The sequence below is a fragment of the Sarcophilus harrisii genome, chromosome 1 (assembly GCF_902635505.1).
Source record: "Sarcophilus harrisii chromosome 1, mSarHar1.11, whole genome shotgun sequence".
NCBI lineage: Eukaryota > Metazoa > Chordata > Mammalia > Dasyuromorphia > Dasyuridae > Sarcophilus > Sarcophilus harrisii.
In genome coordinates this window covers 665,419,491-665,446,472 of record NC_045426.1, presented here as the reverse complement: position 1 = coordinate 665,446,472, position 26,982 = coordinate 665,419,491, and the positions used below count along the sequence as shown (strand labels likewise).

General features: G+C 34.9%; 1 protein-coding gene across 2 annotated transcripts in view; it reads right to left on the bottom strand.

The window, feature by feature from the left end:
* AP3D1 (adaptor related protein complex 3 subunit delta 1) overlaps positions 1 to 26,982 on the bottom strand; it is a 145,989-nt gene that overhangs the window by 18,467 nt on the left and 100,540 nt on the right. The window contains exons 16-22 of one of the 2 annotated variants that reach the window (XM_031948117.1): positions 22,459 to 22,604; positions 17,817 to 17,958; positions 14,892 to 14,963; positions 8,306 to 8,381; positions 5,022 to 5,221; positions 4,139 to 4,212; positions 988 to 1,011 (exon numbers count right to left, since the gene is read on the bottom strand). In XM_031948117.1, coding sequence (XP_031803977.1) covers positions 988 to 1,011; positions 4,139 to 4,212; positions 5,022 to 5,221; positions 8,306 to 8,381; positions 14,892 to 14,963; positions 17,817 to 17,958; positions 22,459 to 22,604 — 734 coding nt within the window. The remainder of the gene's footprint in view (positions 1 to 987; positions 1,012 to 4,138; positions 4,213 to 5,021; positions 5,222 to 8,305; positions 8,382 to 14,891; positions 14,964 to 17,816; positions 17,959 to 22,458; positions 22,605 to 26,982) is intronic. The other variant, XM_031948118.1, reaches the window with a different exon arrangement.

Below are 26,982 nucleotides of genomic sequence, written 5' to 3'. Positions count from 1 at the left end.
TTTAGGGTTTCAAAGGGAATCTCCTGTGCATAGCCAGAGACCACTTTCTCTTGCATGCATTTTAAAAAACGAAAACTATTTTTTCAACTCTGTACTAACCTTATCTCCTCACTGGAGGATAATGAAAGTACTTGAACACTTTCAAGAGAAACAGTATGGGGACACAAAACCATACTTTAGATCCTCACAAGCCACATTATCGTTAAAGAGTTGAGGGTAAAGAAGGAGAAAACCTCAAAACTCTAGATAATACAAAGCAAGCTATATACAATTCATTGGCTCCTTAGCAAATGAATAGACAGCCAAGCCTTCACATCAGGAGAGGAACTAGTATTTTCTTTCTCAGACCTGGAAGGTGAGGGTTCTAATGATTTGAGAGCAAGATTCTCTTAACTAATCAATTGTCTGTCTGTAGAAGCAAATGATGAGTAGCATTATTCATCAGCTGGCATTCTAATCTAACGTCATACACCATGCAGACATAGGTGCTCAAAATCATACTTTTTTTTTCTGTTGAGAACTTTGCATTTAAAAATAAACACCGAGACAGCTTGCATCTTGGGAGCAAGACAAAGCAGGGGAAAGCCGTTAGTATTCTCCAGGTCTGCTGGCCAAGTCAAATTATTAGTCCTTCTGGGTTGCCATTAATATAGTTTAAATGCTTGCTTTAGTATGCTGTCAGTAAGTAATGATGGCAGAAGGGAGACTAATCTAATTTTATTTTAAAACAAAACATTGTAAACTCTCAAAGATCACTTGTTGGTTTAGCTAATAAGCAGTTACAGAACTGCAATATGCTTGGCTTCCTGGAAGCTGCCCATCATGACTCCTGAGAAAAGTCCCAAAGAAAAATTGGCCATCCAGTCTAGGTTTGTGTCTATAGGTTGAAAACATCACGTATGATCCTAAGAAGCTATACAAAACTGTTCTGGGAGCAGCAAACCAATTTTTTTTTTCAAAGAATGCTGAAATACTGGGATATCTTACCTGTGAGGCTTCCCTGAAACCAGACTGCATGTGGGTGTGAGAGATAGACATGGCAATGTGAGCACAGAAAGAAAAAGAGAGAGGACAGAAGTTATGAGAACAAGTGACAGACAGACAGGGGCCAATGGCTCTGAAGCGATGAGAAAAGAATGGACAGACAAAAAATGAAGAACCAAGCTTTTTTAATTGGGAACATCATTTAATTTAGAAACAATTCTAATATTAGATTGTCCATAAATACATCTTTCACTTTAGTCTAGAAGCCCTTTGTGCAGCAACTGAAGGGCTTTTCCTGCTTAAGAATCTAATTGGCTGCTCCTGTTAATCTCTAACTCAAAGCCATGACTCTGTGTTAATTTCTGCAGCAGACAACTGGAAAGTAGGAAAGAATTATGACTGTGAATCAGCCACTTAGGGGCAAAGAGTGCTTACAAAGAGTTCCCTTCTACTGCTTGATAGAAAACCAGGAGTGCAGAATTATCTTTAAGTGGAAACGCTGGGCAAAGCTTAGAACAACTCATTCCCATGTGTAAACCAGGATTTTCCATGAACTTGCCCATTCTAAAAAACAACAAAATGGTGATCTACAATCTTGTTTCAACTACAATTGAACTACAAAATTTAAAACTGGCTAAATCTATAGCTTAACTCCTCCCACACCAGAATGCTAAACATTTTTTAATGAACAGATGATAAGAATGTTATTTCAAAGAAATATCTTAACAATAAAACTGCTCTGGCTTTTTACCAAAGATACTGTTATGACAGAAACAGTTTTGTAAGACTAGAAAACAATACCAGTTATTAAAAGAAAAATTTCTAATCATTATCCTGGTACAGCAATAAAGCTACTATCAGAATTGACACAGTGAAAATGACAATGCTATTCATTACAGATTCCCATGAATCTAGAATCAGAGAGGGTGAGAATTTTTTAGCAAGAGCACAAAACAAATTTAAAGGGAACTGTTTTTCAAACTATTATTGGAAGTTAGCTTCATATTTCTTTCTTGGTTTACAGCCCATCCCAAAATTAGACATGGTTTTAACTTATTTTGGGGACCAAAAAAGGGGAGGAACAATGTCAATAATTCAGAAATCAAGTGCTCCTCAGCCATAATAGCTGACATTTACCTAGTACTTTAAAGTTTGCATAAGAGGCAAGATACTGGAAAGAATGCAGTGTTGGCCTCGAAGTCCAGAAGGGATGGGATTCAGTCTAGCCTCAGACACACTCTATGACTGCAGGGGAGTCATTTAGCCTCTCAATCTTCCCAAGAAATTCTCTGAGATGACAAGTTATGGAGGAGGATCTGGATTGGTGGAGGGAGTTCCCTACAATTACATTCACTAGTTTTAAGACCATGGGCAGACCATTTAACCTGGCCAAGACTCACTTTCCTTAACTGTAAAATGTGACTAATAACAATAATACCAACTATTTATCAAGGTCATTGTAAAGACCATATGGGAATGCATCAAAATTGCTTTGCAAACCTTAAAGTATTATGCAAATGTAAGCTATTATCAGTACAATGAGGTACAGATTAAAGAATACCAACTCAGGAATCAGAAGACCTGGGCTTAAATGATTTAGCCTTGTTACTAAGAGGCAAATCTCATTTTACTCCAGTGTAAATTGAAAGGCTTGGACTAGCCTGGCCTGTAAGGTACTACCTTCTAGCTAATCCCATAATGAAATCTCAAGAGTGGACCCTCAAAAAAAATTGCAATGGACCTATAAACAGAAGGAAGATATTTTAAATTCTGTAGAGATATAAACAGAGGGGAGCTGGGAACTTTCAATGGACATCTCCAGGGCCTCCTAAAATTCTGATCTTCATTTCGAGAAAGATCACACTGGCTGGATGAAGGAGCTATCAAAATGGGGCGCTGTTAAAAGCCACGATGGCAATCATTATACACAGCATGGACAGAATACTTAAGACCAATTCCCTAACTTTGTGACTTTGTCCATGGCCAGCCTGATCATTTATTTGCTCCATGGGGACTTAAATGTTATAGATTTTCAGATATTGGAAGCAGCTATTTTGCTCGAGTACAAAGGAATGGGGTGGGATATAACATGCTTCCAGTGCTAAAAGGGATGAGTTTTATCTAGTTTTTTCAGTAGAACGGAATTCATTAGGAAAGGACATTGTCAGTTAGCATTCTCTATTAATGCCAAGTTCTCTCTGAGGCAGTGAAATAGAGGAGCACAGCCTAAGATGAGGATCTAGGCAGCCAGCAGAGGTTTAAGAGAAGCAACCTCACAATTTCATCCTGATGGGTCTGCCCTATCAGCCTGGCTGATAAACTTGTACAGAGGAAAATCCCTTGGAGGTCACCAGGCTTAGAGGACTGTTATGGTATGTGGGGTGGGGACAGGGGTGAGGATGGGTGCTTTTAAAGTGAAGAAACAGAAAAACCAATTAATGCTCTCAGATAATGGGGAAAACATGAAAATTTTCTGACTTACTAGATGGACACCAGTGTTCATTCTGGGAACATTTTTAGAAAGGATTAGGACATGTTTTGAAGCACATACAGAGGACAACTAGGAAAATGAGTAGGCTCAAAACCATGCTCTGTGAAACCTGACTGAAGGAATTGAGGCCATTTTAACCTTGAGTAGACAAGGCATGTGTTGTTCAGTCACACTGGACTCTCCATGACTCTTTCTGGGGGGTTTTCCTGGCAAAGATACTGGAGTAATTTGCCATTTCTTTCTCCAAAAGGCAAGACTTTATGGGCTCATAATCATGATTTTTAATTAAAAAGCTATCACAGAGAAAAGGCTTATTCTGCTTTGCTCTAGATGGCAAAATTAAGAGCAATGGGTGAAAATTATAGAAAGACTTTCTTCTAGCCCTGAGAATGTGAAAAAATGGAATGGGGTGTAACTTATTAGGTACAGAGCTCCCCGTTTTTGGAAATGTTTGTGTGTAGGCTGAATACTTTCAATATAGCAGAAGGGACTCACACATAAGAAAAGAGATTGAATCTAATGACCCTTCTAAATCACAGAGTCTCTAATTCAATAGTGCCTTTCTAGCCACAAAAGCCCCTAAAATAATGGAAAGGCTTACTACATTTTTAGAAGGATTTTAACCAACAGACAAAAAAACCCCAAAGAATTCAATTTACTTACTTATCCAAATCTATGTCCAGGGCCTTATAGGGATCATTGGGATCTTTGTCATCTTCATCACTTGGAAGTGCATTCTGGGGGTGATGGTAGGGAAGGTTAAACATACAAAAATAAAAGAGAACCAGTCTGTTTATATAGAAACCATTCATTCTAACTAGGTATAACTTCAAAACCCAAGGAGTCCCAATGAAAAGATAGCCTTGGACTTTAGTTTTATGGGAAAAGGCTTAAAGCTGTCTACACAGTTAATGCTCACATTTCCAAAGGCACACTTTGAAAGATTCCACTATAGTGATCAAGAAACCAACCCATACTAAGGCAGCTGAATTTATTGCTGGGGCCCACAGATGGACATTCTGTCCATGTGATTTAGAAAAGGATTCTACCAAAAACAAAATAAATTACCTCTTAAGCAATGCCCCACATAAATTCTAGAACCTCTATGTAAAAATGACTACTGAGTGAAAAGTACATTAAACTATTAGTGATGCAGCAGAAAGTAATGGATGAGGAAGCTATGTTGCTTAGCCAAAAGGTGTGATATGGGTTTGTTACCAATCACAACTGACTCATTGTTTCCTTGTTAGGTTTCTTGCCTCTGGTTCGGTGTTTTCTCCCCATAAAGTGTGACCCTTAAGGATGTCGTAATAGGAAAGGAAGCGGGAACAGCAGGTCAATGTCATTCAGCAGGATCCTGTTCTAGAAGAGAAGTCAGGACCTCAGACTATGCTGACTCAAGGGATCCTATGGTAGCACAGACCTGAGGAAAAGCAGCCGGCCCTTGAAAAGGCTAACTCTGTGCCTTACCCAGCAGACCACTACAGTACAAAGGAAAGGAAAAGAGAGGACATCATGGTGAGGGAGGGCTGAGTGAGACACTAACCTCCGGCATCTCCTCGGTGATGATGTCCACTTGTTGTGCAGGAGCTATGTCTTCATCACTTTCTGTGTGAAGTGAGTTGTGTCGGCGATGTTTGCCTTTCTTCTCCTTTTTCTGCTTTTTCTTCTTCTTGTCTTTCTCAAGTTTTTGTTTATGTCTCCGTTCTTCTTCAAGCTTCACATACTGATCTGACATAGGAATACCTACAGAAGGTGCAATTACAGTGTTGGGGAGTGCAAAGCCAATAAAGACGTTCAACTCAAGAATGATGAGCCACAAAGTTTCAAAGACATCAATGGCAAAGGAAAGTAACAGTGATGGAGGGGCAGCTAGGTGGCACAGTGCTTAGAACATCAACCCTGAAATCAGGAGTTCAAATCTGGCCTCAGACATTTAATACTTCCTAGCTGTGTGACCCTGGGCAAGTCACTTAACCCCTCAGAAAAAAAAAAAAAAAAAAAACAAGAAAGAAACAGTGATGGAACAGAAGGGCTCATCCCTGGCTCCCAATTTTTCTCATGATGGTGGTGGGAGAAGGGTGTGTAAGTAAGTCAAGATCACAGCACTGCCACGCGCTGCTGCCTTTCCTTTTGGTTTTCTTTGCTTACCTACCCTTGTGCCAGGAGTGGCCTGGCTCACCTGGCAGCCCCTGCTAAAAGTACAGTTTGACACCATTCCAGGTGAAAGGGTCTTCTTCCTGCTCAGTACCTCTCAGGATCTGGAGTGGACCTCCTCTCCCTGGTGTCAGTTAATTATACTTATTCCTCACCCCCTGCTTCAGCTAGATTGTAGATACCTTTGAGAAGGGATTATGCCCTACTCATCTTTGTATCACTTGTGCTGAAGACAGGTTTGCTGAACTTCCCTCTCTGTGCCAATCAGGATATTGCAGGTCTGCTCTCAGTCAGTCAGTCACGGGTAGTGCAGGGAAAACATTCATCATTTTGAGAAAGGAGGGACAGAGGGAAAAGTGTATGTAGTAATAAGGGCCTGTTATAACATCTGATAGCTGCTCTCATCCCTCATCCCCATTGCGAGTAGCAGGCAGAATAATATATTCGTAAATACTAGATGCAGAAGGGACCTGAGACACTATCTAGTTTATTGGGGGGAAAAAAAGAAAAAAGTCCATGTAAATTTTTTTAAATGTATGAAAAAAAAAAAAGATTTGAAATGTTATTAATACGTGGTTTATTTTATCTTTGAAGGTATGCTAAAAGTATATATATTCAAATTTAAGTACCTAAAAGTATTTATTTCTTCCAACCAAATGTGCTATAGAGCTATAGGGTAAGTCAGATTATTTCCAAAGTATTGCTCAGCTTGAAAATTTCAAGATCTATTTTCTAAGATTCCTTGAAGCTCTGACATTCTGTTTCATATATAAAAATCTCTTCCAATACTGAAAGCCTATGAAGATTTATGATATTGCTTTTGGGCCAAAAGGTAAGGGAGGGAGAAAACCCAGCAAATCACAGTAGATCAGGGGAAGTGGAGCAGGAAGTGGGCTGGATTTGGTCTTTGGGTCAGATCTTAACAACCCCTGATCTAATGTGTTATCAATTCAACAAAACAGTCACTGAGTATCTAATATAATCTTTACAGTTTCAGGATAAACTGAGCTACTTAGACTGCCTTGACAGTCTTAGCTGCACTTAGATCTACTATAAAACTCTATACTTGAAAATAAATCATAAGAATGATAACACCCAAGTTAGCTCCAAAAACTAGCTGAGAAAACTTATCTTCTGTTCTTATTTGTAGAGGCTGGGAGTTGTTCTGTCTTTTCACACGTCTGACTCTTTGTGACTCCATTTGGGTTTTATTTTTTGGCTCTGAGACTGGAGTGATTTGCTACTTCCTTCACAAGTTCACTTTACAGATGAGGAAAATGAGGTAAACAAGGTTAAGTGTCCAGAGTCACAAGTTAGTAAGTGACTGAGGTAGATTTAAACTCAGATCTTGACTCCAGACCCATCACTATCGACTGCACCATCTAGATGTGGGGATTTATAGGAGTCAACTATTACATAGAGCATCAGATTTAGCTAATGTGTTTTTTCAACTCTTTAAAAAAAAAAATCTTTTTGTTACAAGGTATAAGCTCCCTGAAAAGAGGTGAAGGAAGAGATATAATTGGAAATGAAGGTGATACAAATAGAAAAAATGTGAACTTAAAAAAGTAAAATTTTCTTAATAAGAGAAAAGAAATCTTATTGAATCTATCACTTACATCCTGCCCACTGGCTACCAGAATTCTGCATTCTGAACTTAAGATGTAGTTTTCCCCAGACAAAATTCCTCTATGACATAAAACCATTATATGAACCTATATCAAATTCAATCAACATTCAAGAGGATTAAATCAATATTTATCAGAGAGAATCAAGCTCTTATGATAGTCTTTATTCATTTTTTTCTAATAGTGATCATTAAGTTACTAAATATTTTTGCACATTCCAGAAAAAAAATGATAGTGATTTTCAGCTATAGAAGTGTTCTCATGATCTGTTAAAAATTTACTCAAAACTCATATTGAGGAAGTTTTAAATCTTTTTAAAATTTTTTCTAGAAATTTGGAAATTAAAAAAAAAATTTCCACGATTATATTTATTACTCATTACAATTTGTGAAAGGATTTTTAGCACTTGAACAAATTCTGGTAATGAGAATCAACTAGTGGATTATTAATTCAATCTTTCATTAAGGGTCTACTATATACAAAAGACTGTACCAGATTCAAGGAGATGATAAGGATTATTTACTGTTCCTCCTTTTGGGGTGTGAAGAAATACATTTTGGCCTTAACCTGTTTTCACACAAATTGACACAGAAGATTCCTGGTGTTCTATTGTACTCTGTCAAGGCAGTCTCAATTTCTAATGATGAATTTTTTCTATATTTTTCTGTATATTGTTCATAATATAATGAAGAAGAGGAACAGATGGGAAATTCCTTTTTGGGCTGAACTTGCTTCTTGCTGAACTCAGCTTTGCAGAGAAATTAGGTTGATTAGCCTGAGCAGTCTTGATATCACTGCCACATCCACAATCCTTCTGGAACAAAGGTTCATTTATGACCTTAGCAATAGGATAGGGGCCCCTCACTTAGATCTGCAGGCCTATGTTCTCCTAATTATGGCATTAGGAAAGAAAGAGAAGTTGATACAATGGATAAAGCACTAGAGTGTGTGTGTGTGTGTGTGAGAGAGAGAGAGAGAGAGAGAGAGAGATTGAGAGATTCCAGTTTCTGAAAACAATGAAGATAAATGTTTAGCACAAACTTGCCTGGAACTTTCAAGGGAACGGAGAGATCAATCTGGACCACAGGTATGTGCTCAACACCAGGTGTGTCCTGATACCGCTAGAAAAGTTAAAATTTCAAAAGCATTATTATTGAAAATAAACTTAATTAAGTAGCAAGTAATAACTACTTAAGAATAATATAAGAATAAAGAAAAAATACTGATAGTCACTAGGACATTAAGTAAGCACAGCTGACTATAATCTGTATAACCAAATCTATTATTCCTTCTACATCTGGAGTCATGGAAACTTACCTACAGTTGATCACATAAATTAGGGCTTTCCTAACATTTTCCATTCACTATCCCCTTTTGCCCAAGAAATTTTTACACAATCTTGTCTTAAAGCTGAGTCAAGGTGTTTCTGGCAGCATTTGTGCAGGCATAGGGCAAAATATGCATACTCTCTGTATAGAACTAAGGCTGCAATGAAGTCACAGCCAAGTGCTGCCACATAAATATTTACCAAGTGCTGCCACATAAATACTTACAATTCATCATGCATTTGATTTTGAATAAATTTTTGGTCGTTGTATTCAGAAACATTTTACTGTTGCCAAATTTTTTGCAACCCCCACATTTACTTATGTGACCCATGGGGAGTGGGGGAAGGGAGGGAGAGGGAGGAGAGAGATCATAACCCAGAATTTAAGAAGCTTGGACAAATATGATCAGAAGAGGAACATTCTTTAGTGATTAAGGTGAAACTTAAAAACTTAAAAGAAACTTAAAAGAACTGACCAAAGGCCATCACTAAGAATGGAATCGGTGGTTTAATTTGACCCAGAAAGGAAATCTGAATCAATATGATGTTAGAATGTATGGAGAGCTTTATTTAGAGAAAAGGTGACACTCACAAAAACTGAGGTAAATGGACACCACAAAGCTTTTTTTATGTACTGGACAGAGAAAGCATACTTATCTTCAAAAAGACTAAAGCTGCAAAAGATAACTAAGTCATAAATGGAGATCTCTATTGGACAAGAAGAAATATAATAAGGATGTCATATTGTCCACCTGGAGGGCATATCTCCTCAGATCTGTTTCCAAGCTCTCGGAGAGGATGGCAGTATATGCGGAGAGCTGGACTTGCATTTAGAACAACAGGATCCCAAGTACGATCTCTGATATGACCTCAATGTATTACAATCTTTCTATGCATCTGTCCCTTTTTCCACAAAATATAAACAAACAAATATCTGCCAAAAGTATCTGTCACAAAGGGCAGTTCCCAGATCACAGGGTGAGAACTAGAAGGTGCTTTGTGATCTTAATAATGAGAAGTACTGGACTGATTTTACTGAGGCTTGTAAAGATAGGAAACTTGCCCATAGTCACCCAGGCAGGAAGTGGCAGAGTAAGAGATCAAACTCAATTATTCTGACTCGAAATTTATCACACTACTGCAAATATGAGACCTCTCTTGTACTGAGACTCAAATGAAATAATGTACATTGCAAACCTTAATGTGCCATGTGGATTTTAGATTATAAATTCTTTCTATTATTATTAGGAAAAAAGCATGGATATTATAATCACCTTAACTGAAGCGACCAATAAGATACCAATAAATACAATTTATATTTCAATGTTCTTATTTCTTAAATCTTTAAGGGAATAATTTATACAAATAACAAGAGTATCCATGAGAACAATATAAGAAAGAAAGAAGTCAAGCTTTCACAAAGGATATTCCATAGTCTAACACATTTTAACATTAACACAAATATCTAAAAGATGCAGAGAATAAAACCGTACTGTGCACCAAATATGTACACTTTATATATGGACAGTTACTGGGGTCAGACTTGAATAAGGAGAATAGAGATTTTTGCAACTGAAAAATTGTACTGTGCTTTTAATGAGCCTCAGATTCTACTCAAGGCAAAAACCCAGTTTTTAAATACCAATAATCTTCTGGTGATGGCTGTGAATAATTAAACATCATAATCTCCAAAGGATCAAAATTTCAAGTCAATGAACAGAAATGAAGGCTGCATGCACATAAAGACACTGTTGCTTCCAAGAACAACTTTTATGTCCATTTTTTAACATAAAATATGCAAATAATTATACGCTATGATGATGTGGGATTTATACTAGGAATGCAAGACTGATTCAATATTAGGAAAACCATCAGCAGAATTGACTGTCCCAATAACAAAACCAACAGAAATCAAATGATTATCTCAAAAGATGCAGAAAAAGCTTTTGACAAAACACATTCATTCCTATTAAGAATACTAGCCAACACAGGAATAAGTAGACTTTCCTTAAAATAAGTAACATAAATCTAAAATTGAGGGGACACCCATCAGTTGGAGAATAGCTGAACAACTTTGGCATATGATTATAACAAAAACCTGTTATGCTATAAGAAATGATGAACAGGCTGATGTCAGAAAAATCTGAAAGACAGAAGTTATTGTCATGAGGACAAATAAGAAGCTTTTCCAATAAGATTAGAGATGAAGCAATAGGGAATCCCTCCCTTCCCCCACTCCCCATGGGTCACATAAGTAAATGTGGGGGTTGCAAAAAATTTGGCAACAGTAAAATGTTTCTGAATACAACGACCAAAAATTTATTCAAAATCAAATGCATGATGAATTGTAAGTATTTATGTGGCAGCACTTGGTAAATATTTATGTGGCAGCACTTGGCTGTGACTTCATTGCAGCCTTAGTTCTATACAGAGAGTATGCATATTTTGCCCTATGCCTGCACAAATGCTGCCAGAAACACCTTGACTCAGCTTTAAGACAAGATTGTGTAAAAATTTCTTGGGCAAAAGGGGATAGTGAATGGAAAATGTTAGGAAAGCCCTAATTTATGTGATCAACTGTAGGTAACTGTCCAGTACATGGCCATAAATGGCCATGAAGATGGCCATTATCATCATTACTACTCATTATTGTATTAGAAATGTTAGCTACAGCAATAAGAGAAGAAAAAGAAATTGAAAGAATTAGAATAGGCAATATAGAAACAAAACTATCAATCTTTGCAGATGACATGCTTTATGATATCTATGATAATATATTATATGGTAGGCAGGATCCTAAAGAATCAACTAAAAAACTAGGTGAAATAATTAACTTTAGCAGAGTTGCAGGATATAACCCATATAAATCATCAACGTTTCTATATATTGCCAACAAAGTCCAACAGCAAGAGATAAAAGTTTCTTTTAAAATAAGTATAAAATTATTTTATACTTATATTTTAGTTATATATATATATATATATATATATATATAAAATTATAAAAATAAAATATAAAATATTTGAAAGTTAACCTACCTAGACAAATCCAAGACTATATGAATACAATTATTCTATTTAAATTAATTTACTTAATCAGCACCATACCAAATTACCAAAAATTATTTTATAAAACTAGAAAAAAATTCATAACAAAATTCATCTGAAAGAACAAAAGGTCAAGAATATCAAGGGAATTAATAAAAATATATGTAAAACAAAGTAACCTCATCCTACCAGATAAACTATTATAAAGCAGTAATCATGAAAACAATTTGGTCCTGGATAAAAGATAATGCAGTGGATCAGTGGCATAAATGAGGTATAGAAGACACAGCAATTCAGTATTTGATAAGCTCAAAGATCTCAGCTTTGGAAACAAAAATTCGTTATTTAACAAAAATTGCTGGAAAAACTGGAAAACAATATATAGCAGAAACATCTTATACCATATACTAAGATACAGTCAAAATGGATATATGATTCAAACAAAAGTGTGATACCATAAGCAACTTAGGAAGAAAAAGGAATAGTTTACTTGTCAGAGCTATAGAAAAAGAAAGAGTTTAAGACCAAACAAAAGATAAAGAGTATTATTTGAGGTAAAAAAGGATAACTTTGATTATATTAAAACAATGCAACCAAGATTAGAAATAAAGCCGAAAGCTTGGAAATAATTTTTACAACAATTACCTCAGATAAAAGCCTAATTTCTTAAATATATAGAGAACTAACTAAAATTGAAAAGAATACAAGTCATTCCCCAATTAATAACCAGTCAAAGGATACCATTAGTAAGTTTTTAGATAAAGAAATCAAAGTTTTCTATAGTCATATGAAAAAATGCTCTAAATCAATGATGGGAAAAATGCAAATTACTACAATTCTGAGATACTACCTCTCACCTACCGACCTACAACTGAAAAGGAAAATGACAAATGTTGGAAGGGATGTGGGAAAATTGTTAAAATTGGAACACTAATGGACTACTGGTAGAATTGTGAACTGATCCAATCATTATGAAGAGTAATTTGGAAGTATGTCCAAAGGGTTATCAAACCAGGCATATCCTTTGACCTAGTACTGCTATGTCTGTATCCCCAAAAAAAATAAATAAATAAATAAATAAATAAATAAATAAATAAAAAGGGAAAAGATCTATCTGTACAAAAATACTTGCCACTTTTTGTAGTAGCAAAAACTTGGAAATTGAGGGAGATGCCCATCAATTGAGGAATGGCTGAATAAACTATGGCATATTATAATGAAAAACTACTGTGCTATAAGAAATGATGAACAAGCTGATTTCAGAAAAATCTGAAAATACTTACAGAAACCGATGCAGAGTGAAGTGAGCAGTACTAGTAAAACACCATACACAGTCACACGACTATCACACAATGATCAACTATGAATATCTTAGCTATTCTCAGCAATACAATAATCTAAGACAATTCCAAAACACTCATGATAAAAAATGCTATCTATCTCCAAAGAAAGAATTGATGGCATCTGAATGCAGATTGAAATATTTTTCACTCCCCTCCCCCTCCATATTTTTTCCTTTAGGTCTGTATTTTCTTCATAACATAACTAATATAAGAAGTTTTGCATGACTGAGTAGGTATAAACACACATCAACTTGTACCATCTCAGGGAAGGGAGAGGTGAGGGAGAGAGAAAATTTGGACATAAAAGTTTTTAAATGAATGTTAAAAATTGTCTTTATCAGGGGGATAATAAAATATCATTAAAAAAATGTGAATAGAGATAAATAATAAGGAAAGAAAATAGAGTGGTCATGTATTGAGGATGAAAAACAATAGACAGAGAGCCTACATACCCAGTGGTACCCACTTCATCCAAGAGACCCAAAGTCTCCCAGTGTGGTGAGTGGATAAGAAAATAAGAAAAATAATGACACAGGATAAAAACATGTACAGGCTGCTATTGCATAGCTAGAAGTATCATCTACATCAATACTATCAACCATAGGCTCATCCTAATACTGAAGTACAATTCTAGGGAATAAGATGGTAAATTTTGTTTTGAGTCATGACTATGAAATATAAAATATACACAACTAGGTGAATTTTTAGATCTTCTTTAATTGTGCTCCATTGCAAATGACTCCAAGCTAGATGCATTGTGTTCAGAGATGATAACTCATTCTTCTCATAGCATTGCAACTTTTAGGGACAAAATGGCCAAATGGAATAATTGGAACCAAGCTTATATGATCTTGTTCAGAACTAAAATTGATTTGTATTTTTGTTTCTGTGTAAGAGTGGTATAGAAAAACCTCTGATAGGACATTAAGAAGAGAAAGAAGAGACAGTGACAAGAGCAATGTTCCAAAGCTAACTGTCTAGCCAGGAACTGAGTATATTGAGTCTAATCAGATGCTGACTGAGGAAGCATGAGTCAAACTGCCATTACGTAGTACATTGTGGTTTTGTCACTACACTGTGCCAGAAAGGGATAACCCCAGTGATCTAAGAGTATAATAATTCCATCACTGTAAATATCAGAACCAAGAGACTGAGCCAACTAGTATGACAAAAAGGATCTTCTGGGCCACTATAAGTACTCTTAATTTTATCTAATTGCTACTGATAATGCTGACAGAGGAATAATTCTGAAAGGTACTTGAAGCAAAGAAATATAGATTCAATATCAGGATTTTTTAACCTCTTTTGTGTCACAGAGTCCTTTGGTAGTCTGGTAAAACCTGCGGATCTTTCCTTAGGACATTTTTAAATGCAAAATAAAATATATAGGATTGAAAAGGAAACTAATTCTATTCAAATACAGTTGACAATTAAAAATAAAAAACAAAGGCCCCAGGTTAAGAATGACAGATATGTTTCCTCTGAGGCCTAAAGTAGAAGCTCAGATCACTGCAGATGTGGAACCTATTACTCAGGCTCTAAGACAATATGGAAGGGACTTTCTCTTAAAGAGGAAATTATCTGAGATTATATGGAATAACAATGATTGGGTATACACTACACTAAGCTATAAAAGAAAAGTTACATCACTGTCAAATTGATCCTATTTAGTAAAATTTCCTTTGGCATTATCCCTTAAAACAACAAAACTTCCACCTTTTTTCCATTAATTATTAAACTAGACAAGGCTACTAATTTCTTTAGAACATTTGAAAGTCAAACTCAATATGTATGGAAATACAGTGCTTATAAAGACAAAATATACAGGGTAATATTCATTCCACTACTAAGAATTACTTTTAACCATTGGCTCATATTCAGAAAGCGTATAAAGCAAAGCAGGCTCTTACTTACCTTTTGAGGTGATGGAGAACTTTTGATATAAAATGGATTGTTGGCCTGTTCTTGTTTCCGTGCCTCCCGACGCTGAGACACAACATTAAATATAAAGCATAAGGAAACAAACAAATGGAAAACAAAAGTTTAGTGGCAGAGTATTGCAAAGTATACCAATGGCATTTCTTGACTGATTAATTTAGATATGAACTATTATGATTAATTCAATTTTCAGTACAATGTAAGCATTATTTAAACTTAAAATTCTGGTCTTTGCTTTTTTCACAAAAGGCAGAAGAAAAATTTGAAGAGTTCAATTCAATGTAGTAAACATTTAAAAACTGCCTACATGAAGATACAGCTCTTGTGTATGTTAATCTATTCTCTCATGGAGAGAGGGTATTATGGAAAGAATCAAAGACCTAGGAGTCCTAGGATCGAGTTCCAATTGTGATTTTAGTTAAGTTACTTCACTCTGATTACCTGTTTCCTTATCTAAAGACTGTGGAATAATAATCCTTGTATAACATCCTCCACATTCTATTGCTTGAAAAGCATTATAAAATGAACTAATTATTTCAAAAGGAGAGGTAGTTTCTCATTTATTTTAGAAAAGAAGGAAGCTGAGGCAAAATACCTAAAAATAGGGAAATGTGGAAACCTTTGGCAGTCTAGATACAAAAACAGGTTTCTTGACATTACTGAAAAATGATTATCTCAACTTAATACTGGATTCATTTAGAATCCTTCAGTTTAGTCCTACTCTGTTGCTTCATGATAATATGAAGGTAATCATGGATTCTTGAAGGATTTGAAAAAAAAAGTGGTAGGTATGTTAAACTAAAAAGGCTTGTTATAACTACAGGTCTATCAAAGTCCAATCAAAGGACTGTCTATTCATCTTCTGAGCACAGGCTCACTTTAGAATGCTAGACATAGTTTGACTTATGAGACTCTCAAATGGCCTACTTTCCATCCCTAATATTCTATCTTGTCCTGTTCCTGTGCAATAGTTGGCTTCCATACCTAGAATGCTCTCCTTTCCCACTTTCACTTCTGGGTATCTCTAGTTCTTTTCTTTTTTTTGGCTGAGACAATTGGAGTTAAGTGACTTGCTCAGGGTCACACAACCACGAAGTGTTAAGTGTCTGAGGCCAAATTTGAACTCGGGTCCTCCTGACTTTAGGGCTGGTGTTCTATTCATTACACCAACTAGCTGCCCCCTCTAGTTCTTTTCAAAGCTCAAAACAAGTGTTCCCTCCTCCTCCGTGAGACCTTTCCTGATCACCATAATCATTAGGGTTTTTCTCACTCCCAATTACTTTGCAGGTGCTCATCTATGTACATACTATTTCAGTGCAGAAGAATATAAGCTCATTGACTAGCAGTGTCTAGCATAGAGTAGACACTTAACAAATGTTTGCTGAATAAAAGAGATTGCTTACTTTTTGTTTCGTATTCCTGGTGCCTAGCACAATATCTGGTAAGTAATGGGCACTTAAGAAATGCTTATGAAATTGAATTGGAAAAGAGATATAAAAGTTGAGATTTACAAGAAGCAGAAGGAATATTCACTGGTAAAAACCAGAGATCCTAGAAGTAATGAATTTAATTAATTCACAATGCACATTAATACTAAAAATTATGACTACTTACTTACATGGGAATATCTCTACCTAAAGAAATGTCTGTTTCTGACTTCATACATGCCATGGGAAACTTTATTCATATCAAACTAAAACCCAACACTGTGTTTTAAATTCAAGTGTTAAAAAAAAACAAAAATAATGTAAATTCTTGTTAGGATGGAAAGAATTGCATTTTTTGAAGAGATTTTTTTTAAAAAAACAAAATAAGACCTTATAGCTGCTCTATGATCACTTCATGTATTTAGTTATAAAGAAAACAGGAAAATTTTCAAAAAGGTTTTTTTGGTTATTATTTATTTCAAAGAAAAGCTAGATACTATGAACAGTAAATGGTTTTTTTCACAAATAAGTTTTAAAAGTTAAAAGTAAGAAGATTCAACATCCCTTGTAGAAATGGTAACAAAATGGAATCTAAGAAGAGTGTTAAAGAAAATTACTTAATTGGTACAAGAATATAAAATTGCAGCAAATGTATAACAAAAATTGTTAAATTCAGAAGTATAGAACATGCACATTAAAGTCTAAGTCTATCTCTTCATTTTCAAGATAGGGAAATTGATGCTTAGACCATGGAAAGGTGGTAGTAATATGCCTCCACAGATCAAATTAGAATGGCTGCCAGCATTATCACTCTATAGGCTCTCTAAAAAAAAGTAATAGCCTTTGACCAACAGTGCCATTACTGGATCTATAACCCAAGGAAATAATAAAGGAGGGAAAAGGACACATGTGCAAAAATGTTTGTAGCAGCTCTTGTTGTGGTAATAAAGAACTGGAAAATGAGTAGATGCCCATTAATTGGGGAATGGCTGAATAAGTTGTGGTGTATGAAGGTAATGGAAATATTATTATTCTATAAAAAATGGACAAGCTGATTTTAGAAAAATCTGGAAAAATTTATATGAACTGATGCTGAGAGAAACAAACAGAACCAGGAAACCATTTCATACAATAACTGCAAGAATGTACAATGGTCAACTATGAAAGACTTGGTTCTCAGTGGCTCATTGATCCAAAGCAATCCCAATAGACTTGGACAGAAAATGCCATATGAATGCAGAAAAAAAACTAAGGAGACTGAATGTAAATCAAGACATGCTAAGTTCACTTCTTTTTTTCAATCTCTCCCATGGTTTTTCACTTTTGCTCTGATTTTTCTCTCAATATGATTCATAAAGCAATGTGTATTAAACAAAAATAAATTTATTAGAAAAAAAGAAAAGTAATTAAATGAATTATTAAATTAAAATAATTAAATATAAGGTTATGAACAACAATTGTGCAGCCTGCTTACCCTAGCCAATTCCTCTTCATCAATTTCAGGTTGTCGATGCTTAGAATGTCTTTGCTCTTCATCATGGAAAATAGTTTTGGGTTTTTCATCTTCAGAGTCACTGTCTGAAGGAGGTTCATTGATCCACGCATCAAGGTCCAAACTAAACAAAAACAATATGATTATACAATAGATAAAAATACCACATTTTAACTCTAAGGTACTATTTCTACATCTATGAGATTGGCTAAAATAAAAGAAAAAAGAAAATGATAAATGTTGGAGGGGATATGGGGAAACTGGGACACTAATACACTATTGGATGAGTTTTGAACTGATTCAACCATTCAGGAGAGCAATTTGGAACTATGCTCAAAAGGCTAAAACACTATGAACGCTTTAAAATTTTTTTTGTTTTTAGTTAACCCTTTTTATTTTCAAAACATATGCATGGATAATTTTCAATATACACCCTTGCAAAATCTTGTGTTCCAATTTTTCCCCTCCCTTCTCTCTTCCTTAGATGACAAGTAATCCAATGTATGTCAAACATGTGCAATTCTTCTATACATATTTTCACAATTATCATGCTACATAAGAAAAATCAAATCAAAAAGAAAAAAATAGGAAAAAAAATCAAAATGCAAGCAAACAACAACAAAAAAAGTAAAAATACTATGTTATGATCCACCTTCAGTTCCCAAAGTCCTCTCTTTAGGTACAGAGACCATTGGAACTAGGCTGAATCATTTCATTGCTGGAAAGAGCCATGTCCATCAGAATTGATCATTGTATGCATACCCTTTGATCCAGCAATAACACTACTGGGTCTGTATTCCAAAGAGATCATATAAAAGGCATAAGTATCTATGTATATAAAAATATTTTTAGGAGCTCTTTTTGTGGTGGCAAAGAATTGGAAATTGAGGAGATACCCATCAAGTGGAGAAAGGCTGAACAAGTTGTGGTATATAAATGTAATGGGAAATGATGAGCACTTCTCCAATTGATAAATGGTCAAAGGATATGAACAGACAATTTTCAGATGATGAAATTGAAACTATTACCACTCATATGAAAGAGTGTTCCAAATCATTATTAATCAGAGAAATGAAAATTAAGACAACTCTGAGATACCACTACACACCTGTCAGATTGGCTAAGATGACAGGAAAAAATAATGATGAGTGTTGGAGGGGATATGGGAAAACTGGGACACAGATGCATTGTTGGTGGAGTTGTGAACGGATCCAACCATTCTGGAGAACAATCTGGAATTATGCCCAAAAAGTTATCAAACTGTGCATACCCTTTGACCCAGCAGTGTTACTACTGGGCTTATACCCCAAAGAGATATTTAAGAAGGGAAAAGGACCTGTATGTGAAAGAATGTTTGTGGCAGCCCTGTTTGTAGTGGGCAGAAACTGGAAAATGAGTGGATGCCCATCAATTGGAGAATGGTTGAGTAAACTGTGGTATATGAATGTGATGGAATATTATTGTTCTGTAAGAAATGACCAGCAGGATGAATACAGAGAGGCTTGGAGAGACTTACATGAACTGATACTAAGTGAAATGAGCAGAACCAGGAGATCATTATATACTTCAACAACGATACTGTATGAAGATGTATTCTGATGGAAGTGGATTTCTTTGACAAAGAAAAGATCTAATTCAGTTTCAATTGATCAATGATGGACAGAAGCAGCTACACCCAAAGAAAAAACACTGGGGAATGAACGTAGTGTTTGCATTTTTGTTTCTCTTCCCGGGTTATTTTTACCTTCTGAATCCAATTATTCCTGTGCAATGAGAACTGTTCAGTTCTCATTGTATCTGCCCACATATATTGTATCTGTCAAATATACTGTGACATATTTAACATGTTTAGGACTGCTTGCCATCTGGGGGAGGGGGTGGAGGGAGGGAGGGAAAAGTCGGAACAGAAGTGAGTGCAAGGGATAATGTTGTAAAAAATTACCCAGGCATGGGTTCTGTCAATAAAAAGTTATAATTATTAAAAATAATGAAATAATATATTTAAAAAAAAAAACCCAAAAAAAAGAAAAAGAAAAAGAAATGATGAGCACACTTCAGAAACACCTGGAAAGACTTACATGAACTGATGATAAATGGGGTGAGCAGAACCAGGAGAACATTGTAAAATAGTAATAATAATATTGTGTGATGATCAGATGTGACAGACTTGGTTCTTCTCAGCAATACAATGATCCAAGACAATTTTTTTTTATTAAATCTGCTTATTTTCAAAACACATGCATAGATAATTTTCAACATTCACCTTTGCAAAACCTTTTGTTTCAATTTTTTTTTTCCTTCTCTTTCCCACTTCCTCCCCTTGCCATCTGGCAAGTAATCCAATATGTTAAACATGTGCAATTCTTCTATACATATTTTCACAATTATCATAGTGCACAAGAAAAATGAGATCAAAAAGGACAAAAATGAAAAAAGAAAACAAAATTCAAGCAAATAACAACAAAAAAGGTGACAATACTATGTTGTGATCCATACTCAATCCCCATAGTCTTCTCTTCATCGCAAGGCCATTGGAACTGACCCAAATCACCCTGCTATAAAAAAAAGCCATGTCCACAGTCCTCTTTGTAGTGGCAAGAAACTGGAAAATGAATGGCTGCCCATCAATTTGAGAATGGCTTAATAACTTATAGTATATGAATGTCATGGAATACTATTGTTCTGTAAGAAAAGACCAGCAGAATGATTTCAAAGAAGCCTGGAGAGACTGACATGAACTGATGCTAAGTGAAATGAGCATAACCAGGAGATCATTATACACGGCAACAAGATTATGTGATGATCAATTCTGATGGACATGGCTCTCTTCAACAATGAGATGATTCAAACCAGTTCCACTTGGTCAGTGATGAAGAGAGACCCAGAGAGAGAACCATGGAAACACAGTGTGGAACACAATATAGCATTCTCATTCTCTCTGTTATTTGCTTGAATTTTGTTTTCTTTCTCAGTTATTTTTTTCCTTCCTTCTTGATCTGATTTTTCTTGTGCAGCAAGATAACTGTATACGTATGTATACATATATTGGATTTAACATGTATTGGACTACCTGCCAGCTAGGGAAAGAATTGGGGGAGAAGGAGGGGAAAATCTGGAACAAAAGGTTTTGCAAGGGTCAATGTTGGAAAATTACCCATGTACATGCTTTGTAAATAAACAAAGGAATGAATGAATAAAAGAAAAAGAAAGAAAGAAAAGAGACACATCCATCAGAATTGATCATCATATAATCTTGTTGCTGTATACAACATTCTCCTGGTTTTACTCATTTCTTTCTTTCTTTTTTCTTTTTTTTGGCTGAGGCGATTAGGGTTAAGTAACTTTGCCCAGCGTCACACAGCTAGGAAGTGTTAAATGTCTGAAGCTATATTGAATTCAGGTCCTCCTGATTTCAGAGCCATTGCTCTACCCATTGTACCACCTAGCTGCCCCAGGTTTTACTTCACTTAGCATCAGTTCGTGTAAGTCTCTCCAGATCTCTCTGAAATCATCCTACTTGTCATTTCTTACAGAACAATAATATTCCATAATATTAATATACCATAACTTATTCAGCCGTTCTACAATTGATGGGCATCCACTCATTTTCTTGTCACTACCAAAGGGATACTAGATTTTTGATCATGTGAGTCCTTTTCTCTTTTTTACGATCTCTTTGGGATATAGACCAAAGTAGAGAAACTACTTTGTAGTAGTAGAGTAGAGAAGTAGAGAAACTGCTGGATCAAAGGGTATGCAAAGTTTGATAGCTTTTTGGGTATAATTCCAAAGTGCTCTCCAGAATTGTTGGATCAGTTCACAACTCCACCAACAATGTATTAGTGCCCTATTTTTCTCAGATCTTCTCCAATATTCATTATAATCTTTTTCTTTCATCTTAGCCAATATGAGAGGTGTGTAGTGGTATCTCAAGAGTTGTCATAATTTGATCCAAGACAATTCCAAAAGACTTGTGATGGAAAAATCCCATCTACATTCAGAGAAAGAACTATGGAATCTGAATGCAGATCAATGCATATTATTTTCACTTTTTAAAATTTATTTTTTGTTTTTTTTCTCATAGTTTTTCCCTTTTATTCTGATTTTTCTTTCAAAACACGACTAATATGGAAATATGTTTAATATGACTATATAGCCTATATCAGATTGCTTGCTGTCTTGGGAGAAAAAGTGGTAAGGGAGGAAGGGGGAAAAAAATGTGGAACTCAAAATTTTACAAAAATGAATGTTGAAAACTATCTTTACATGTAATTGGGGAAAAATATTAATAAGATTTAAAAAATGTTTTTCTGATGTTTTGCCACAAGACATTTAAAAATTTTTAAATATCCTGCCACAAGAAATACTTTGTTTACACAAAAAAGATCCCAATATTCTGACAAGTCCAATAAAGAGAACCGCTTCCTTTTTTACCTTCTTGCTAAATAACAGAGATGGATTTTCCAAAACTGAGGTTGTGAATTACTATTTTGTGTGCTCTGACCAGTTGGTTAGATCAGTTCAGATTAGGGACAATCATAGAAGCAATATTAGCACAAATGCCAAATTATTGCTTTCAAGAGAATCCAGATATACACGTTGAGCCTGGAGATAGGAGGCTTACCCCTCTGGGACAGGAACCTTCTTCTGTGCTTTGGGAGCCACAGGATTCAATTCCCCAGCAAACAGGGCAATCACTTCTTCTGCTACTGGTACTTCCTTTGTTTGTAGTTTCTGAATATACTTAATCAACTGCAATATGCAAGATGCCTAGAAAATAACCATATTATTATAAGGAAGTTGCCAAAACATTTATATATTTGAGAAGGCATCTATAGACAACTACAACCACCCTATAGCATTCAATATTTTGCTCTGATACCAGAAAAAAGAATAAAAATGCCAAAAAAAAAAAAAATTCTATCTTTAGACATACAGCAAAGACTCTTTAAAGAAGAGAGTACAAAACTCATCATTGCACTTTTTGCTTCAAAAGGAATATACACACACATATAAAAATATGCACATATACACAAATTTATAACTACACATTTACATTATATGTACACAAAATAATATATATGTATATATTCCATATACATATATGTATTCACTACTATATGTATGTATACAATACTATATACTACTTTCTCACACACACACACACACACACACACACATTTACACTGTGCATTTGTGTGTGTGTGTGTGTGTGTGTGTGTGTGTGTGGGAAGGGTCTATCTGGTGAGAAAGAGGAAGTTCCCATATACTGAGAAATAAGGTCTGGAATGACTAGAGCTCTCTCAAGATTTTTTCCAGTCTCAAACAAGATGACACATATCTCCTTTGTAAAGCTTTTCTTGATATGCTCTAGTTGTTAATATTTGGTCCCACCTCAAATATCAAAAGGCACTTGATTTTTTTCCCAATCTTTCCTTTGTCTCCTTTATTTCATACTCTATACTTTACCTCTTAATTCAGGAAGTGAAATCTGAATTAAGATTTTCACATGCACAAAAATGATCTACCCATTAAACAACAAAAAATTATACCAGATGACTCCCATGTGCCAGGCACTGTGCTAGTAAGTATTAAGGATACAAAAACCAAAGTGAGATACACTCTGCCCTCAAGGAGCTCCCATAATACTAGGAAATTGAATATATTCCCAGATAAGTAAAAGCTACATGAACCAGATAAATGCATAGTTATATGTAGGAACAGCTAGGGTAAGCTCTCTGAAGGAAAGCTCTCTGGGAAAGAGGAAGTCATAGGGTATGAAAGAAACCTAGGGGATGCAAAGTCATTTATTTTTAAAAATAGGGAAAGGAGAGAGAAAGACTGGAAGCATGATAAGATGGCTGCAATTAGGATCTTGAACCAAAAGAGACAATATGAGTTTAGGAAAACAGCCTGCAAGCCAGGTAGAGGTACAGTATGGTAGTAATGGAAAACTGTTAAATAACCAGATAAATGTTAGAATACTTGTTTTTTAAAATTTTGATTTTTTTTTTTAACACTTTGTCACTTCCTAATAACCATGCTTGAGCCACTATAACATAGATGTAAGTAAAAAAACAAAAAAACAAAAAAACAAAACAACCACCCCAACATATCCATCATGTCTGTCATATATAGAAATGGATTCCACTCACATGGTCTATAACCTATATCAAGAGGAAGAAAATATTTCATCATAAATCATCTGTAATCAAGAAGTATCATCACATTAATATAAATTCTGATATCTTTTAGAACTATTTCAGCAAAAACAAAAAGCAGTTGATAATTCATTGACTTGTCATAATTTCACTTTCTTTTTAAATTAGAAGGCGAAGAGAGGAACTTGTAATTCTGGAACAGAGCTTCACTAACAAGAAAAGTCCGGTTGCTTGGAAAGATCACAATTCTTTTAGCGTCTGTGATAGAAGAAGAGAGGAAACACAGACAAAATTAAAAGTTTTTAAAATATTAAGAAATACCCAAATGAAAACTCCTAGGAAGTAGGAAGAAAAAATACTGCCAAACAGTGATAAAGAAAAAATTTAAGTACCAAAAAGCTACAATAAGAACTACACATCATATAGCAGCCTCAAGGAGCACAGAGCTAGGAATATAATATTTGATAAGGCAGAGGAGATATACAGGCTTGCAATAAAGAATAACTTACCCAGAAAACTGAATATAATCCTACAGGAGAAAAATGAATAAAGGGTTTCCAAGCCTTCCAGATATAAAGAACAGAGTTAAATAAATTCTTTCACAGTCAAATGCAGGAATTAAGAGAAACATAAAAAGCTAAATAAGAATAAACAATCATAGATTAAACAAGGTTAAACTGCTAATATTTAGGAAGTTAGGAGTTAGGAAGACCTGAGTTCAAATTTCACCTCAGACACATGTACTAGGTGTTTGACTCTGGTCAAGTTACTTAACCACTGTTTGCCTTAATTTCCTCTAGCATGTTTTCCAAGAAAACCTGATGAATGGTATAGTCTACAGGGTCATAGAAAGTTTAACACAAATAAAAGAATGTGCATCAATTAGACAAAAGTCCTGAATTAGTTCTTTTGTGTTTTGATGATCTTAAAAGAAAAATGAAGGAGGGAAGGGAAGATTAATATATTAGGAGAGAATGCAAAGCAAGAATAGGAAAAATTATCACAAATAACCAGTCTTCACAAGTAGAAATCTATACAAATAAGAAGGGAAAGAGGATGGTGGTGGATATTTGAACCTCAATCTTATCTGAACTAGTCACAAAAGAGGGAAGAACGCGCGCATGCACATATATACACATATACACAAATATATTTCACTCAACAGGGAAATAGGAAGGAAACAAAATGAGGGAAAAGGAGATAGAGAATAAGAGATAAGATAGATGAAGGGAGATGTTAATCTTAAATAAAACTAATTCTAAGAAAATACAAAAACATTTATAGTTCTTTTTGAAGCGGCAAATCTGAGATAATCGGGGGGGAGGGGGGGAGAGGGGGGGAGATGTCCATCAACTGGAGAATTGCTGAACAAGTTATGGCACATATATGTGATGAAATACTATTGTGCTAAAAGAAATAATGAAGGGGGATGTTATAAAGAGATTTTTAAATTAAGTAAAAAGAAAAATTATCTAGTAGTTTAAAAGAGAAAATAGCAAATCTTACCCAAGAAATGAACTCCTTAAAAATTAGATCAAAAAGAAATCAATGATTCCATGACAGGGTGAGAAATAATAGCATAAAATTAAAATATTGTATATAAAAAAAGAGAAAACCTAAGATATCTGATCTTTAAAAAAGTGACCTGTCAAACAGATCAAGGGAAAGATAATTTAAGAATCAGTGAATTTCTTGAAAACAATGATTTAAAGGGTAGTTAGAAGCCAATGGATACAATGGGAGTTAGGAGAACCTGAGTTCAAATTGGACCTCAGACCCTGAACACTTAATAGCTGTGTGACTCTGGGTAATTCACTTAATCCAAACTGCCTCACATAAAGAAAGAAAAAAAAAAACAAAACAGTGATTTAAAATGTGGACACCATATTTCAAGAATTCATAAATGAAATTGGACCAGAATAGGAAACACACTTATCAGCTCCCAAAAGAAAAAATCCCATCAATGTCATTTAACATCCAAAACTATCAGATTTAAAAACAAACAAACAAACTTCACATAGCCAGAAAGTAGTTCAAATAGCAGGGAACCATAATCAGGATGCCACAAGATCTGATGACTTGTACTAAAAATCAAAAGATCTTATAATGCAACATTTTCAAAAGTCACAGGCTTATTAATCAAAAATAATTTAACTTGCAAAATTAAATATAATCTTTCGGGGTGAAAAAAATTAAGTAAAATAGAGCATTTTAGATATGAAGTCTAGGAACTTCAAAATAGAGAGACATAAATCCAGACAAATCTATAAAGTTAAATTTAAATAACTGTAAGCTGTTTGATGATGTAGTGCTAACATTTTAACTTATGTCTAGTGTGAATAAGAAGCAACAGTAGACACAAGGTAACAATAAAACCATTATCTCAAGGTGAAATAATCAACCCACTTCCTGAGAGAGAAGTGATAGACACAAGGTACAGAGATACACGTTGATGGACAATGGAAGACACTGTGAATTTTTTTTTTTTTGCGCTTGACTATGCTTCCTTGTTAGAAAGTTTCTTTTCTTTTCTTGGTTTTTAACTGAGGTGGCAAGGGCAGGATGGGTGATAGCAATAATGATACAAAAAAAAGGGGGGTCAGGGGGAGAAGACTGAAACATTTTGAAAGACAACAGAAGAAAACATACCATCAAAAGAAAGTAGACAGGACAGTTTTTAAAGTACCTACTAGATTTTTTAAAAATCTAGATTTAAAATTTTTTTTTAATTTTAAAATTTTTAAGAAAGTAAATCATCACAAGAATGTTGTAGGTATCTCATTTATGTAAATTTTAGCAAAATATTAAACAATAACTCTTATGCTCTTGTAGACAAGATGGAGAATGTGAACTAAAACCCAAGAAAGTATAGGAGTTATTACTATTTTGAAGTCCCCTTAAAAGAGTGAATTCAGCAGCACTCCCAGGAATGTGTGTTTGGTCTTATGCTCCTGAATACAGGTACAGATAACATGCTTATTATATTG